Source organism: Euprymna scolopes, chromosome 19 (genome assembly GCF_053919585.1).
Source record: "Euprymna scolopes isolate OS-2025 chromosome 19, ASM5391958v1, whole genome shotgun sequence".
Taxonomy (NCBI): Eukaryota; Metazoa; Mollusca; class Cephalopoda; order Sepiida; family Sepiolidae; genus Euprymna; species Euprymna scolopes.
The window spans coordinates 22041351-22061014 of NC_136500.1; the positions used below are offsets into that span (position 1 = coordinate 22041351).

Sequence of the window (19664 nt, forward strand, 5' to 3'; positions counted from 1 at the left end):
GTTGTGCATTAAAGTCTCCCAAATGAACAAAGGAAAGAAATTCGACAGCTTTTTTTTTAGTTGAAATAAAAGGCATTTATTCATGGTACTTTCTAAACTACGCCTACATCTTGGTTTTACAAGTCTCTTCGTTCGCCATGCGGTTTACACATGTTTCCATTTACTTGCCTCCCCACAAGGGTAGAGTTAGACACAAGGTCGGTTTTTAATGTGGGAAAAATTCAGCTCCCCAAAGAGGGGCACTCTGGATAGGAACAAAAATAAAAATTGTGTCAGTCATAAAGGATTCCTCCTCCACTGACCGAGAACAGAAAAGGTGAATTGCAGCATCAGAACAGATATTACACTGTGATCTTGGCCTAAAGAACTGAGTTGACACATGTTAATGTCATGTTTCGAACACATTTTTTTCCTCCTCCCCATTGATATATCTGCTCAAGTCCAGTCGCTGCCAGATTTTTCAAATCTCTTTTGCTGGCATGTGTTTCACCTTAGTGTCACTGCCCACGTGGTTTCAAATCTCTCTCTGCTTTCCTTTCCCTTCTTTTTCTTTGCTGTGACGTCAACTTGCACCACTGCTCGGTCATTTGCATACGTGAGCTGCCACTTCTGCTACATACGTTTAGAGTGTTCCATTTACCCATTACCCTAACTTTATGATGCTGAGCTCATGGTAAGGTGGCATCAAATACAATGTTTGTTTTTTTGCTTTTGATATGATTTGACTGAGATTTGAACCTTAGTCTCCCGGTCGATTAACACTCTGACTATTATGCCAAACATTTGCATGCTAAACTTTAATTAGTTACTTTCTATAGCAGCGAAGTTGAATGTATTCATAGAGAGCGAGACGAAGAAGGAGAAACTGATGTGGAGATAAAAAAAAAGAACAATTCACACGTGTTAATATATGGGGAAAAAGTAAGAAAGAGCGTGTTATACCAGTCTGCAAATGTTGCGTCATGTCTTCTTAAGTGGTAATATAGATAATGTAATATAGATAATTAAATATAGATAATGAAATATAGATAATTAAATATAGATAATTAAATATAGATATAGGTAATCAAATATGGGAAATTAAATTATACAAACCATGCATATTCCATCTGTGGTCAAATGCTATATCAAAGAAAAAGAATATTTAATAAAATTAGACATCAAATGAAATATGATCATAAAAAAATTATTAATTCATCTTAAACGGTTTTATATTATGCACACACACACACATACACACACACACGTATATATATATAAGATAATTAAAGTGAATAATAAAAAGAATGGATAAGTGACCAAAGCAATGATTATTACTTTTCAAATGAGGTGCGCAACAATTATTTCTTAATAACTTAATTTCATATCAATAATGTTTAAACATGTTCATCATTATTATTTATGCTCCTCATTATATATATATATATATATATATATATATATATAGTAATTTATAAAATATATATGGCGATTAAGCTACACTGAATATTCAGTGTTTCATCCACTCTAGGATTCCTCAGGCTTATGCGCGAATTCTGTGGTTGTTTATCGTTTTTATATGGTCCTCTTCTATGAGGATTTAGTTAGCCAATCAGCTTTCTAGTATCCACCGCGCCCTTTCCTATCAGCTAATGGGCATGCATTTTATCGAACAAAGGATCTGTTTTAAAACTAGGTTAGTGGTTTAAGGCAGACATTTCTTTTTTGTTAGTTTATTGTTTTTATATGGTCCTCTTCTATTGAGGATTTAGTTAGCCAATCAGCTTTCGAGGTAATTTTCCGTTTGGATTTAAATAAGATGGCGGCAATTTTTCACCTGCTACCACGATTAAAGTTTTTTGGGTTTTTTTTTTATTAATTCAGTAATATTCAGGTAATTCCGACTGCATATTTTGGAAGTTACCATTGTAACTTATCAGAATTGACAAAAAAAAAGTTGAAACCATTGTTTATTTATTTGAAAACGCCATTTATCGACTACAAAATCTCGTCCCAATAGTGTAGAAGCGCCAATTACTTTTTGGAATTTTTTAGATAAGATTTTATAATTTGGATTATTGAGATTTGGATTACTTTCTGTATCTTTATGTTATTTTCACAAAATTTTTTCGGTGAATGCACTCTCCAACTTTTTTTAGGTGCGTCTTATCGAACTCAGTATCCTTTTTGTTGAACCTGGAAATGTTTACGTGATTTCGAGTGGAACACTTCATTTAATCCACAGAAATAATTTACTTTCTTTTCGTCAGTCATAACCTGGAAAGAAACCTGAAGTAATTCGCAATTCTATTCTCTTTGGGGGTTGAAGGTTCAATCCTCAGTGCGGGCAATACTAAGAATACAATAGCGAATTACTTAAGATTTCTATCTTGCAATGGCTGACCGAGCTAGAACAAGTTAATAAAGGGCTCCATTTGAGATTTTGTACAGATTCCTGAGTTCAACAGAAGGATTCCTATGTTCACCAAGATACGCTGGGAAAAGATTAGACGTTACATCGACTGAAACGTTGTAGAGATAACGTAATTATTTTTCCTTTTTATTAGCGCCTTACTTAAAATGGCTTCTTGCCTTGTTTAGAGCGATTTTCCTAAAAACAACAACAAAAAAAAAAAAAACGAAATAATACAAAAACTTATGTTGACAAAAAGGTTCTTGCGGAATTTTTAATTTTCTTTTCAAATGATGTGTTTTCAAATAAGTTTTCGTGATAATACCTTTACTTTGTATATCATTTTAAAGAGCGTTTTTTGCTCTATCTAATCGTTTAAATTACAATCATTTTAAAACAATTATGTCTTCTTTTCAGAACGTTGAATACAGAATGGAAAAAAACAAATTTGCGCAATTTTCTAATTTCAGCTTGATTTAGCTTGAGCTAGGTTGAAAAGCTGCTAAAACAGCTTGCAATATCAACGAAGCGTTTGGCACAAGAAATACTACTGAATGCACAGCACAATGGTGGTTTAAGAAAGTTCATAGTGGCGACGAGAGTCTTGAAGATGATGACCGTAGTGGTCAGCTATCGGATGTTGACAATGATCAATTAAATGCCTTAGTCGAAGACAATCCATGCAACTGTTTGAGAACTTGCGTCTAAATTAGATGTAACGTACACAACGATTTCCAACCACTTGAGAGAGATTAAAAAACCCCAAAAACTTTATAAATAAGTGCCTCATAAATTGAACGACAACCAAATGAAACACTGTTATGAAGTGTTATCATCCCTTCTTTTACGCAACAAGAATGACCTCTTTCTCAACCGGGTTGTGACTTGTGATGATAGTAGATTCTTTATGACAATCATCGACGCTCAGTTCAGTGGTTAGAATCTGACGAAGCTCCACAACACTTCCTGAACCCAGAACTGGACCAAAAGAAGGTCATGCTAACTGTTTGGTGGTCTGCGACTGGTCTCATCCATTATAGTGTTTTGAATGCAGGCGAAACCATTACGGCGAAGAAGTACTGTTAACAAATGGATGAAATGCATCAGAAACTTCGACAACAACACACAGCATTAGTTAACAGAAAAGGCCTAATTCTCTCCCACAACAATACCCGAGCACACGTTGCTAAACTGACCCTGCAGAAGTTGAACAAATTGGCCTCCAAAACTCTGCCTCATCTGCCATACTTTCCAGATCTCTTTCTTTCCGACTACCACTTTTTCAAGCATCTCGACAAGCAGAAGATAAATGCTTCAAAAACCTAAGCACGCCTGTGGAACTCTGTTCCGTCTGCCTGCTTCCCACCTTACTACAACTTGGACGTGTTCAAGTCCAACATTAACAAATTCCTAATGAACCGCCCCCTTAAGTAAACACTTCATCAAATCTCCACACTAACGTAATGTACTTGCAATAACCCTTATCCCTGAGTGGCTTCCGGGCCTTGATAAGTGGTGACCACTGTGTAAAAAAAAAAAAAATAAAATAAAATAAAAACAATATCAAAAACGCTTTCGATCACTTATTCACGACCAGAATGCAAGATTTTTATGTTACTGGCATAAATACACTTGTTTTGCGTTGGCAAAAGTGTCTTGATTCTGATGGTACTTATATCAGCCAATAAATTTTTGTTTCAGCCAAGAAATGTTCATCTGAATTAAAAAGTTAGAGACCGCAAGAACTTTCTTGCCAATCTGATCGAAAGTATGAGATAAACGGAGAAAAAAAAAATATTTTTCAGAAATAAGTAACAACTTACACCAGTATATTCTGAATATCAAGTGGAAGGTATATTGTTCAAAAAGTTTATAATGTGGTATTCGGAGGATGAACCAGTCATAAGGATGGCTTGCAATATTCTTAATCTGTGTCATTTCAACATGTTCGCCCGGTGCTACAACAAATACCTTCACGCCTTCACGTTTCAGATGTTTAGCCTGGAGTGATGTCCACTTGGGTTTCATAGATTTACCATTCGTAATGATGACGGCAACTTTCACAATATCCGGCCTTCCACCATATCGTTCTAGGTATGAATATTCTCTTAGATACTTCAAAGCAGCACCCAAATGTGGTTCTCCTCTCGTGTAAGGAATCTTGTCAATTGCCCAAAATATTTGCCGCATATCTTTGCAGTGGCTTAGATCAAATCCTTTTATTGCTGTGCTGTATGCTAGGACGCCTATGCGAATGAATTTAGGAGAAACGTTGAAGTATCTGATGACTGATTTCGCAAACATTTTAATTCGTTTGAACTCCACTTCACCAACTGAAGAGTCGAGTATAAACATGATGTTCATACGAGCTGTGTAGTAACCTGTAATGAAGAATAATAAAAACAACAGTAATACCTTATAGCCGTAGCGTGATTCTACATACATACATATATATATAAATTATTCTTTCTGAAGATGAGATTTACCTCGAAAATTCAAAGAACATGAGACCAAGATAAATTAGTGACATTATGTTTGTAAATAAATAATTTATGATGTAAAATTAATGAAATCTTTCAATCTTGGCTTTATTATTTTTTTTAACTCCTCGTCTCTCTCTCAACGATGTTTTTCTTCAAAACTGCATTGTGATAACCTTCAAACACAACACATTACACACAATACTTCAAGGTAACTACAACATCCTCTCAATTATATACAATTTTTATTAATTTTTTATTAATTAAATTAATTTTTTTAATTAAAAAAAATTAAAGGGAATCGTTTATGTAGTTTATTTCTCTTTCATATAGTGATTTTTGTTTATTTCTCTTTCATATAGTAATTTTTGTTTATTTCTCTTTCATATAGTGATTTTTGTTTATTTCTCTTTCATATAGTGATTTTTGTTTATTTCTCTTTCATATAGTGATTTTTGTTTATTTCTCTTTCATATAGTGATTTTTGTTTATTTCTCTTTCATATAGTGATTTTTGTTTATTTCTCTTTCATTTAGTGATTTTTGTTTATTTCTCTTTCATATAGTGATTTTTGTTTATTTCTCTTTCATATAGTGATTTTTGTTTATTTCTCTTTCATATAGTGATTTTTGTTTATTTCTCTTTCATATAGTGATTTTTGTTTATTTCTCTTTCATATAGTGATTTTTGTTTATTTCTCTTTCATATAGTGATTTTTGTTTATTTCTCTTTCATTTAGTGATTTTTGTTTATTTCTCTTTCATATAGTGATTTTTGTTTATTTCTCTTTCATATAGTGATTTTTGTTTATTTCTCTTTCATATAGTGATTTTTGTTTATTTCTCTTTCATATAGTGATTTTTGTTTATTTCTCTTTCATATAGTGATTTTTGTTTATTTCTCTTTCATATAGTGATTTTTGTTTATTTCTATGCTCATGGAAACATACATATATAAAGAAATGCATTTTATAATCATAATATTTTTTATTTTCATAAAAAAATCATTTTCTTATATTTTGCTCTTAGTAAAAATTATCAAGTCTGCGGGGAAAATAGTTAGTCTGTTTTCTTCATAATTGACACTAAATAATAATTTTTATTTTATTCCATATATTTTGTGTTTTGATGTTAAATATGTACATGTCTTTTTATGTGCTAAAATAAAAAGTAAAAAAAAAATTAAAAGAAAACAATAAAATAATTTTTAATTGATTTTGTTTATTCACTTGAAATTATTTAAAAAAATCTTTCACATAATTATTTTTTAATCTCGATACTCATTGAAGATATACAAATATAAATAAATATATTTAATAAGGATAACATTTTTAATTCTCTATTAAAACAATCATATTTTTGGTAGACTTATATGATTGTGAAAGAAATAAAAAAGCGAAATAAATGGTTTTGGGACTATTAAAATAATTTCCAACGCTATTGATAATATTTACCCATTTATTTATTTAATTGTTTTTATTATTGCTTATGTTTGTGAAAATAAAGGGAAATAACTAAAATAAAAAAAGATTGTCTCCACTGGACGATGTTTTGAAATAGTGTTGAACGGATATTTTTTGTTAAAAGGACATTGAATGTAATGGTTTAGCTCATTCGGCAATGTACTTTCAAAATATGATTAACACACAGGCAGACGAACAAAATGTCTATTTATAAAAGATGTACATAAATTTTGCTTATGGTTAAATTGATAAGTTTTGATGAGAAAATATTTGATCAACATTTATTATCCTCACATGCCATTCACATAAAGAATTTATATTTAATTATATGTATTTTATATTCTGAATTTAAATTTTATGAAATCACTAAACTTGGGTATATTTAAACGTATTAAATAATTTCTATGAAAAATAAAATACTTTTAAATTATGTTTATATATTGTATTTACAGCAAAATATATTCATGTTTATGACTTAGTTTTAGAAAAAAAAATGAGATAATTTCTCAATCAGGAAAAAATTTTTAGGAATCACTTACCTCTTACATCCCATTTCTTCAAAACTGTGAAAATATAACAAAAGAAATATTAATTACCAGATTTTAAATTATAATTAATTATTAACAGATTATGAAATACATTTAGTCGAACTGGATTAACAGATTAACAGATTTATAAATATACTGAAAAAAATAAAAATGAAAAAATATGCTGCATGTTAAAAAATACTTTACATAAAGAAAATATAAAACCAAATAAAAACCAATACATCCATTATTTAGTTGAACCCATACGCTCAAGAGAAAAGAGAAGCTTAACTAAAAAAAAAAGAAAATAACACCAGAATTCAATTTTATGAAAGCTTTGTTCAAATCTTTTATTTCTAAGTGTATATATTTTTAAATACCAATTTTTATTAGTAATTTTAAATTGTCCTTTACAGTTTCTATTTATCTATTTTTATCTATGAACTGAAGTGATATTGTCCCTTTTTTCATTGACGATATAGCTTTCTATCCAAAAGCTGTACATACAAATCTGTTTTGGCATGAATTTCGGCCATTTACTGATGCTTGTTTTCAGAAACTATGTTTGTTTTGTTCACTTCGATTCGATATTTTTATCTTCTCTTAAGATAGTTATCTATACCGGAAGTCGGACGAATTTTTACTATTACACAAATACCTACTACCATTGCCATCCATTTACACGGGGAGACATTTTTATAAAATATGTGTTGGGCAGTTTGATTAAATAATTAGCTGAACATTTCAAATTTTGTAAAAAAAAAAAAAAAAAAATGGAAATCGTACACATTCCCAGAATGACTGTTCCAAACTATTTTAAAATTTCAGGTCACACATTTCCATATAATGAAAACTTTCACTAAGTTCATTAATTTATAACTTTCTTAATTTTAATCTAATTCAATAAATTTCTCATAATTAATGTTTTATTTTGTACTAGCATTTCAGCCCGGCGTTGCCTGGGTGTTTGGATGTGTATGTTGAGCAAAAAAAATTAAAAAATGTGGTAGTAGGAAGGCAGGCTCGAACCCGTACCGCAAAGGAGGAATAGAACGGGAAAAAACCCTGACGTCTTTGCTGTTATGACCACCGCCAAACCGGAAGTGACATAGGTTTAAATTAAGCTAGACAATCGAAAGGAGAGGATGACTTTCGAAAATATCGGCGAAAAAAGCGACCCCCTGTAGAAAACTGCCCCGTTGAAGGTGAAGATATTAATGATTTTAGCCAATTGTTCGATATTTGTGAAAATCTGTCGCCTCTGTCGAAAGTTTTAGGCAGACATGCAAACATACATACATACATACATACATACATTTATATATTGGTAGCTAAAAATGTTCGATGCAAACCGATTAAAAATCTTGCCCTATCTCTGAATACCCTTTATGTAAAATTTCAAATGTTTACACCAGAAATTGTCTGAGTAATTTGGTAGAGACTGCAGAGGACAAATTTTCTTTTTAACTTTGACCCCTATTATGACCCTTAACATTTATTGTTTTGGGCTCAAGTCGATTTATTAAGTTAGATCCATGTCCAAGGAACCTATATATAAAATTTCAAGTGTTTAGACCCAAAATTGACGGAGGAGTTTGGTAGAGTTCTCAAAGGTCAAATCATTTAACTTTGACCCCTTAACAGCAAAATTTCTGGCCGAAAACGGACTACAAACATTTTCCCAGATCTCAGTACCCTGTATATCAAATTTCGAGTCTGTAGACTTAAAATTGACAGAGTTATTGCGAAGGGAAATGTACACAGACATACAAACAGACACGCAGATATACAGACACGTTCGCTTCTATAGATATATAGATTATTGTATTACTTAAGTGTATTTGGTTTGTTTTTACATAAAGTTTGGCAAAAAAGTTGACATTTTCAAATAGGGCCTTCTCGAATTGTTTCTCCTTTAAGGAGTTCTTAAAAAATGAAAACAAAAAAAAATGGTCCAAAATAATAGTATTGCACAAGTGTTTTATTTCTCTTATTCCTGATATTGTTATAACCAACATACTCCAGCAAATCAATAGATATATTATACAGCTGAGTTGATTTCAGTCTTTGTCTCATTATAATTAGAATTTCTCCCACTTAGCAACGACAATGACCACCGGTAGCACTACTTTCACCATGTTTTCCTAGTGCTGGCCACAGCAAGAGCAATACCAACGCTCCTGCCAACCTGATAGATCCTGAACTGTCATCTAAGCTTCAACCCCTGTCTCATCGATGAAATGTTGCATCCCTCAGCCTGGTTTGCAAGTATTTTAATGGTGAATGCTACAACGAACTACTAGCCATTGTACCCCCTCGACGTAAATGCCTCCGACAAACCTGCCAAGCAGCAAAGTCCCACCCCTACACAGTAGAGATCCCTAGATGTAAGAAAGCCTTCTACTCTAATAGTTTCTTACCCAGAACTGCTGCACTTTGGAATTATTTTCCGGGTTCCTGCTTTCCCAACTGTACTGACATGCAGAAGTGCAAGTGTAATGTGAACAAACACATTGCTGCTCAACTCCCTACATAGTACAGGGTGACCCCCCAAAAACGTGATATCTCCATTATTTATTCCCGATTGCCCTTATTTTACAGGACATGGCAGAATCAACGACCGTGAGTACACCAAGACCCCAGTGGGAGCTGGGACAAAGAATACACTGTTAAATTTCGTTCGGACAAAACACTAAGAAACGGGCCTAATTATAGTTGGGGCTTGCATTCCTGCAACTTACCTCCCTGATAGTAGCCCTCTACATCAAAGTGGCGCTGTGCCTTGTTTGGGGTGAAAATAATAATTAAAAAGTCTATCAACTCAGTTACTTAACATCATAATCATCATAATCATCATAATCATCATAATCATCCTTACATTACAGCCGTAGTCGATTTTTGCATTTCATGAATGCCAACGAAATCCAATGTTACAAAACTGTCTCTTTTATATACAAAATCTCATGCAGTAAATTGTCCTTTTCAGGACAAATTTATTTCTCAACCTAATGTATGTGATAAATACCCTGTTTCAAGACATCTTTATTTTAAAACTTGGTATATACGATAGATTATCCACTTAAGGACAAATATTTTATCAACTACTCCAAACCGTCAAATAAACAATCTATACTATTTCGTTTTCTGCTGAAAATATAACTTGGTGAATATTTGACATCCTTATCGACCAAGAAAATCTATTTGAAGGAATTTTCAAATAACTTCTGAAGGGAGATAACAAAAGAGAGACTTTTTACGTAAAGAAATTAATGATTGTGAATGTTACTTTTACAGTTGAATAAAAAGTATTACAAACCTTCATATATGTATTTACGTTCCTTTTCTGCAAAAGAAAAAAAATAGCAAAATAATAATAAATAGCAAAATAGTATCCATAACGAATATATTAACATGTAATTTATAGTGCATTTATTTAAAAATGATATACCCATACTCCGGTGGTTTTGTGAGTATTATTTGGGCTTACAAAATTAAACGACGCATTTACTGACATTGAAAGGACACCACAGCTGAAAATACGTATCACTTAATTTACGTATTACCTATTTCTTCAGATTTAATTAAGAATGATGTAACTACAATTTTTTTAATGACAATCGCTCCGGATAGTGCAGGTAGCCATCTGATCAAGGAGCTAAAAATATTACTTCAGCAACAAACAAACTAACCAACAATAAATGTTTGATGAATAAGATTCTGACCCATAAAATAGCACTTCTTTCTCCTTCGTCAGAAACTTCCCCATAGAATGTGCAGATTAAAGGAAAAAATGGAGGAAGAGAGAGTTATAAAGATGGCGAAAGTAAACCCAACGTCCACTTTATGCTCTCTTGATTTCAATGTAAACATATTCTAATGTACGTTACTATATATATGTTTTTAGATTATATGTGATGTTGATAATGTTTTTAGATTATATGTGATGTTGATAATGTTTTTAGATTATATGTGATGTTGATAATGTTTTTAGATTATATGTGATGTTGATAATGTTTTTAGATTATATGTGATGTTGATAATGTTTTTAGATTATATGTGATGTTGATAATGTTTTTAGATTATATGTGATGTTGATAATGTTTTTAGATTATATGTGATGTTGATAATGTTTTTAGATTATATGTGATGTTGATAATGTTTTTAGATTATATCTGATGTTGATAATGTTTTTAGATTATATGTGATGTTGATAATGTTTTTAGATTATATGTGATGTTGATAATGTTTTTAGATTATATCTGATGTTGATAATGTTTTTAGATTATATGTGATGTTGATAAAGTTGTTAGATTAATCTGATGTTGATAAAGTTTTTAGATTATATGTGATGTTGATAATGTTTTTAGATTATATCTGATGTTGATAATGTTTTTAGATTATATGTGATGTTGATAATGTTTTTAGATTATATCTGATGTTGATAATGTTTTTAGATTATATGTGATGTTGATAAAGTTTTTAGATTATATGTGATGTTGATAATGTTTTTAGATTATATGTGATGTTGATAATGTTTTTAGATTATATCTGATGTTGATAATGTTTTTAGATTATATGTGATGTTGATAATGTTTTTAGATTATATGTGATGTTGATAATGTTTTTAGATTATATGTGATGTTGATAAAGTTTTTAGATTATATGTGATGTTGATAATGTTTTTAGATTATATGTGATGTTGATAATGTTTTTAGATTATATCTGATGTTGATAATGTTTTTAGATTATATGTGATGTTGATAATGTTTTTAGATTATATGTGATGTTGATAATGTTTTTAGATTATATGTGATGTTGATGATGTTTTTAGATTATATGTGATGTTGATAATGTTTTTAGATTATATCTGATGTTGATAATGTTTTTAGATTATATGTGATGTTGATAAAGTTGTTAGATTAATCTGATGTTGATAAAGTTTTTAGATTATATGTGATGTTGATAATGTTTTTAGATTATATCTGATGTTGATAATGTTTTTAGATTATATGTGATGTTGATAATGTTTTTAGATTATATGTGATGTTGATAATGTTTTTAGAGTATATGTGATGTTGATAATGTTTTTAGATTATATGTGATGTTGATAATGTTTTTAGATTATATGTGATGTTGATAATGTTTTTAGATTATATGTGATGTTGATAATGTTTTTAGATTATATGTGATGTTGATAATGTTTTTAGATTATATGTGATGTTGATAATGTTTTTAGATTATATGTGATGTTGATAATGTTTTTAGATTATATGTGATGTTGATAATGTTTTTAGATTATATGTGATGTTGATAATGTTTTTAGATTATATGTGATGTTGATAATGTTTTTAGATTATATGTGATGTTGATAATGTTTTTAGATTATATGTGATGTTGATAATGTTTTTAGATTATATGTGATGTTGATAATGTTTTTAGAGTATATGTGATGTTGATAATGTTTTTAGATTATATGTGATGTTGATAATGTTTTTAGATTATATGTGATGTTGATAATGTTTTTAGATTATATGTGATGTTGATAATGTTTTTAGATTATATGTGATGTTGATAATGTTTTTAGATTATATGTGATGTTGATAATGTTTTTAGATTATATCTGATGTTGATAATGTTTTTAGATTATATGTGATGTTGATAATGTTTTTAGATTATATGTGATGTTGATAATGTTTTTAGATTATATGTGATGTTGATAATGTTTTTAGATTATATCTGATGTTGATAATGTTTTTAGATTATATGTGATGTTGATAATGTTTTTAGATTATATGTGATGTTGATAATGTTTTTAGATTATATGTGATGTTGATAATGTTTTTAGATTATATGTGATGTTGATAATGTTTTTAGATTATATGTGATGTTGATAAAGTTGTTAGATTAATCTGATGTTGATAAAGTTTTTAGATTATATGTGATGTTGATAATGTTTTTAGATTATATCTGATGTTGATAATGTTTTTAGATTATATGTGATGTTGATAATGTTTTTAGATTATATGTGATGTTGATAATGTTTTTAGATTATATGTGATGTTGATAATGTTTTTAGATTATATCTGATGTTGATAATGTTTTTACATTATATGTGATGTTGATAATGTTTTTAGATTATATCTGATGTTGATAATGTTTTTAGATTATATGTGATGTTGATAATGTTTTTAGATTATATCTGATGTTGATAATGTTTTTAGATCATATGTGATGTTGATAATGTTTTTAGATTATATGTGATGTTGATAATGTTTTTAGATTATATGTGATGTTGATAATGTTTTTAGATTATATGTGATGTTGATAATGTTTTTAGATTATATCTGATGTTGATAATGTTTTTAGATCATATGTGATGTTGATAATGTTTTTAGATTATATGTGATGTTGATAATGTTTTTAGATTATATCTGATGTTGATAATGTTTTTAGATTATATGTGATGTTGATAATGTTTTTAGATTATATGTGATGTTGATAATGTTTTTAGATTATATGTGATGTTGATAATGTTTTTAGATTATATGTGATGTTGATAATGTTTTTAGATTAATCTGATGTTGATAAAGTTTTTAGATTATATGTGATGTTGATAATGTTTTTAGATTATATGTGATGTTGATAATGTTTTTAGATTATATGTGATGTTGATAATGTTTTTAGATTATATCTGATGTTGATAATGTTTTTAGATTATATCTGATGTTGATAATGTTTTTAGATTATATGTGATGTTGATAAAGTTGTTAGATTAATCTGATGTTGATAAAGTTTTTAGATTATATGTGATGTTGATAATGTTTTTAGATTATATGTGATGTTGATAAAGTTGTTAGATTATATGTGATGTTGATAATGTTTTTAGATTATATGTGATGTTGATAATGTTTTTAGATTATATGTGATGTTGATAATGTTTTTAGATTATATCTGATGTTGATAATGTTTTTAGATTATATCTGATGTTGATAATGTTTTTACATTATATGTGATGTTGATAATGTTTTTAGATTATATCTGATGTTGATAATGTTTTTAGATCATATGTGATGTTGATAATGTTTTTAGATTATATGTGATGTTGATAATGTTTTTAGATTATATGTGATGTTGATAATGTTTTTAGATTATATGTGATGTTGATAATGTTTTTAGATTATATGTGATGTTGATAATGTTTTTAGATTATATGTGATGTTGATAATGTTTTTAGATTATATGTGATGTTGATAAAGTTGTTAGATTAATCTGATGTTGATAAAGTTTTTAGATTATATGTGATGTTGATAATGTTTTTAGATTATATGTGATGTTGATAATGTTTTTAGATTATATGTGATGTTGATAATGTTTTTAGATTATATCTGATGTTGATAATGTTTTTAGATTATATGTGATGTTGATAATGTTTTTAGATTATATGTGATGTTGATAAAGTTGTTAGATTAATCTGATGTTGATAAAGTTTTTAGATTATATGTGATGTTGATAATGTTTTTAGATTATATGTGATGTTGATAAAGTTGTTAGATTATATGTGATGTTGATAATGTTTTTAGATTATATGTGATGTTGATAATGTTTTTAGATTATATGTGATGTTGATAAAGTTGTTAGATTAATCTGATGTTGATAATGTTTTTAGATTATATGTGATGTTGATAATGTTTTTAGATTATATGTGATGTTGATAAAGTTGTTAGATTAATCTGATGTTGATAATGTTTTTAGATTATATCTGATGTTGATAATGTTTTTAGATTATATGTGATGTTGATAATGTTTTAGATTATATGTGATGTTGATAATGTTTTTAGATTATATGTGATGTTGATAATGTTTTTAGATTATATGTGATGTTGATAATGTTTTTAGATTATATGTGATGTTGATAATGTTTTTAGATTATATGTGATGTTGATAATGTTTTTAGATTATATGTGATGTTGATAATGTTTTTAGATTATATGTGATGTTGATAATGTTTTTAGATTATATGTGATGTTGATAATGTTTTTAGATTATATCTGATGTTGATAATGTTTTTAGATTATATGTGATGTTGATAATGTTTTTAGATTATATGTGATGTTGATAAAGTTGTTAGATTAATCTGATGTTGATAAAGTTTTTAGATTATATGTGATGTTGATAATGTTTTTAGATTATATGTGATGTTGATAAAGTTGTTAGATTATATGTGATGTTGATAATGTTTTTAGATTATATGTGATGTTGATAATGTTTTTAGATTATATGTGATGTTGATAAAGTTGTTAGATTAATCTGATGTTGATAATGTTTTTAGATTATATGTGATGTTGATAATGTTTTTAGATTATATGTGATGTTGATAAAGTTGTTAGATTAATCTGATGTTGATAATGTTTTTAGATTATATCTGATGTTGATAATGTTTTTAGATTATATGTGATGTTGATAATGTTTTAGATTATATGTGATGTTGATAATGTTTTTAGATTATATGTGATGTTGATAATGTTTTTAGATTATATGTGATGTTGATAATGTTTTTAGATTATATGTGATGTTGATAATGTTTTTAGATTATATGTGATGTTGATAATGTTTTTAGATTATATGTGATGTTGATAATGTTTTTAGATTATATGTGATGTTGATAATGTTTTTAGATTATATCTGATGTTGATAAAGTTGTTAGATTAATCTGATGTTTCTAAAGTTTTCAAATTACATCTGATGTTGCTAATTTTTTAAAATTACATCCTACGTTGAGAATGTTTTTAAATTACATTTGATGTTGCTAGAGTTTTTAGATTATATCTGATCTTGATAAAGTTTTTAAATTACATCTGTTGTTGATAAAGTTTTCAAATTATATCTGGTGTTGCTAAAGTTTTTAAATTACATCTGATGTTGATAATATTTTTAAATTACTTCTGATGTTAATAAAGTTTTTAATTTACATCTGATGTTGCTAAAGTTTTAGATTATATCTGATGGTGATAATGTTTTTATATCACATCTGCTGTTGCTAATGTCTTTAAATTGCATCTGACGTTGCTAAACTTTTTAAATTGCATCTAATGTTTCTAAAGTTTTGAAATAACATCTAACGTTACTAAAGTTTTTAGATTATATCCGATGTTACTCAAGTTTTTACATTATATCTGATGTTTCTAAATTTTTAAATAACATGATGTTGCTAAACTTTTTAAATTACTTATGATGTTGCTAAACTTTTTAAATTACATCTAATGTTTTTAGATTATATCTGATGTTGCTTTAGTTTTTAAATTACATCTTATGTTGGTAAAGTTTTTAAATTACATCTGATGTTGGTAAAGTTTTTAAATTACATCTGATGTTGGTAAATTTTTTAAATTACATCTGATGTTGCTAAATTTTTTAAATTACATCTGATGTTTCTAAATTTTTTAAATTAAATGTAATGTTGCTAATGTTTTTAGATTATATCTGATGTTGCTAAAGTTTTTGAATTGCATCTGATGTTGCTAGAGTTTTTAGATTATATCTGATGTTGATAAAGTTTTTATGTTACATCTGATGTTGATAAAATTTTTATGTTACATCTGATGTTGATAAAATTTTTATATTAGATCTGATGTTTCTAAAGATCTGAAACAAACTAGTAAAAACTTAATATTGGTTATACTTCAGGAGAGCAGAAAATTGACTTTGGGTTTAGATTCAACAGCATCGTAACTCTCGCTTGACTCATATTGTCCTTTAGTCCTCATAATCCATAAGCGATGTTTTTGACAAAGGAAAAAGTAGCTGTTTTCTCGTTAGGGATGTATGGAACATTTATCGTTAGCTAGTTTTTTTTTGCCTTGAAGTAGTATTATTTATTGTTAGCTCCTTACATCAAATGGTTTCATGCCTTGTCTGGAGTTATTTCCATAAAAAACACATGCCGTGTAAACTTATGTTGATATAACTAATAAAAAAGGAACAAAATTATATCATAAACTATGATATCATAAACGTTATATTTTAGAAATAATATGAGGAGAATGTCTTTTAAAAGAATGCCAACCTTGTTCATAGGTATATTGTTGATTATCTGAAATAAGAAATAAACAATCGTATTATAATTCATGAAAACTATTTCATTTGCAAAATATTTTTATTTTAAAACTAGCTGAGGGAGGGGGTTTGCCCCTTTATAGAATACACTTAAATATATTATAATGCATGCAGATTTCGTATTTATTATTACAGAACCAATTCTCTATTGAATATATATATATGTGTGTGTGTGTGTGTGTGTGTGTGTGTGTGTGTGTGTGTGTGTGTGTGTGTACTGCTTTCAAAAATTAAGAAAAAACAAAATGACTTGGATTTTATCAGCTAGAATCGAAACTAAAACATTTAGCGCTCCGGCTGTGCTCACTACTGTTTGAGCAATCGTCAGATAGATAAGAACGCTATAAAATATTTTCATGTAGACACTTCAAGCTATAAAAGAAATATGTCGGCAAGTGAAAATAAACATTTTGCATTTCAACTTGCCTACATATTTGTGTACGTGTTATTCATTCATCCAAACAAAGATTTTACTTGTTATAAACCATCCTTGATGTATGATGACTATTTCCTGCTAATGTTAGTGTTATATAACGAGTAGTTTAAGAGTTTATTGGCTAAATATTTTCATGTAGACACACACACACATACATACATACATACATACATATATGCATACATACATACATACATACATACATACATACATACATACATACATAAAAAAAAGCTTCCTTCAGTCTTGACAGACTATGGATACCCACTGTAATGGTGCCTGCGTGTGAAATTTTTGTGGCAAGAGTTGTGCAATCTCCAACCACACCTCTCCTGAGTCGATATTGTTGAATACCAGTGGCAAGTAGAGATTCAGGACGACGGTAAACAAATGCCGAGATAAGCGGAAAGCACATACAGTGCCCAGAATTCCCAAATGGTCACCCATCTGATACTAGCCAGGCTCAACGTTGCTTAACTTCGGTGATCTGACAAGAACCGGTGTGTCAACGTGATTGTGCTGTATACATACATACATACATGATGATAATTGCAACGTCTTGTCAGACGAGTGCCACTCCTCAGACACTTAATGTCCATGAACCCAAAAAATGCCTGAGGGAGTATCTATACACAGATGTTACAGAGTTTTAGCTTTGTACGACAGCTAAGTCTCTCTCTCGGTTCAAAATGTTGAGATCCAGCAACAAGCAAGAGTAATATAGCCAGCAACAAGTTAAACTGCAGACCAGCTTAATGTGGGTACTGGTCTCCCGCTTTATGGTTGTTTAAATCAGAGATTTGCTTCTCCTAGGAAGGTTGCCTTCACCACGTCCTCTCCACCCCAACGCACACATACATACACACAAACACACACGGTGCTAGTTGGCCGTTGACTCCGAAAAAGGGTTCATTCGCCATACATAAATACATACATACATACATACATACATACATACATACATACATACATACATGCATACATACATACATATATTTACTTTATATATTTATATAGATTTACATGTTGTTACTTTTATGCAATTTTATTTTAGTGAAGCTGGCAAACAACTACCCTTTTATTCTATAGTTTTCAAACTAGTTGTAAATTACGTTTTTGTCTAGACAAAATCAATCTCTAAATTTATTTTCATCAAGTCGGTGCAAACGTTTTTTGTTTTTTTTTATCGGTTTGCAGAAATGTCATTTTAAACCATTTTAATTTATTTTTTGCATATTGTTATTACTTAAACTTATCAACACGATTATTTTATAACTTTTTTTTTTCAGATTATTAAAGTACTAGCAGGGTGACCCGACGTTGCCTGGGATTGAATGATGATCAATGAATGTTTCACATTCCCATATTTTTATTGTCATTGAAATCGATGAAATAGCCCATTTTTCAATCAAATTGATTGATTGCTCTAATTGGGGACCCATCGCGATGCGCATGGAGGAAACTTCACATGCCTCTCGCAATGACTTAGTTTACAATATATTGTAGTCTACATTGCACTGTAGAGAACCTACTGTTGATTTTATAAAATTATTTTTATATATAATGGCTTGCCTTAAAGTTTAAAATGCAAAAGTCAAGTATTATGCTTCAACTGTGCTTTAAACAGAAACATTACTTTCGAACGCGACCTTGTTCTATCAAAGAACCTACTGTTGCTTTTGTATGTTGAGTCTTTTTGCTTATGTGGTAATTAAACTTATCAAATGCACTTGTGATCTTAGGCTGTGTAAAACGTTAACTTTGGTCAACATCGCGCATTCCTTCTTTTATCAGATTATTTCAATTATCGATTACTGATATTATTGAAGACATTCCAACACACAACCTTTCTAAGAATACTGCCAGGCACATAAAGTACCTTTGTGTGAAATTTCATAAAAATCGACTCAGCCGTTTTCGAGTCTATAAGGAACGAACTCACAGACAAAGTTCCTTTTATATAATAGCAGAGAAAGAGATAATTCATATTTTTCTGCACTATTTCAACCCGTATTGATCTTTAGTCAATTGGAATGAAATCATCTTCTATCAAACATCACTACTGACCGAAGATTTCTTATGAGAATTATGTTATGAAATCTTGCCCCATTCTGCATATTCTAGTTTCCTTAGATGGCCTTAGGTTAATACAAAGAGAGAAGATTGAACATGAGTCAGGTTCATATTTCACATCAAAAGCTAAACAATTTTACAAGCAAGACATGCATAAGCTCATTGACAGATGGAATCACGT

General features: G+C 29.2%; 1 protein-coding gene and 1 pseudogene across 50 annotated transcripts in view; both read right to left on the reverse strand.

The window, feature by feature from the left end:
• The window catches only part of LOC145303484 (uncharacterized), a 578993-nt gene that overhangs the window by 120852 nt on the left and 438477 nt on the right, over positions 1 to 19664 (reverse strand). For all 50 annotated transcript variants that reach the window (XM_080144904.1, XM_080144905.1, XM_080144871.1 and 47 more), the window contains 5 exons: positions 16925 to 16951; positions 10178 to 10204; positions 6874 to 6897; positions 4216 to 4773; positions 1096 to 1122 (listed from right to left, as the gene is read on the reverse strand). In XM_080144904.1, coding sequence (XP_080001030.1) covers positions 1096 to 1122; positions 4216 to 4773; positions 6874 to 6897; positions 10178 to 10204; positions 16925 to 16951 — 663 coding nt within the window. The remainder of the gene's footprint in view (positions 1 to 1095; positions 1123 to 4215; positions 4774 to 6873; positions 6898 to 10177; positions 10205 to 16924; positions 16952 to 19664) is intronic.
• Positions 17821 to 17937, reverse strand: LOC145240434 (5S ribosomal RNA; annotated as a pseudogene).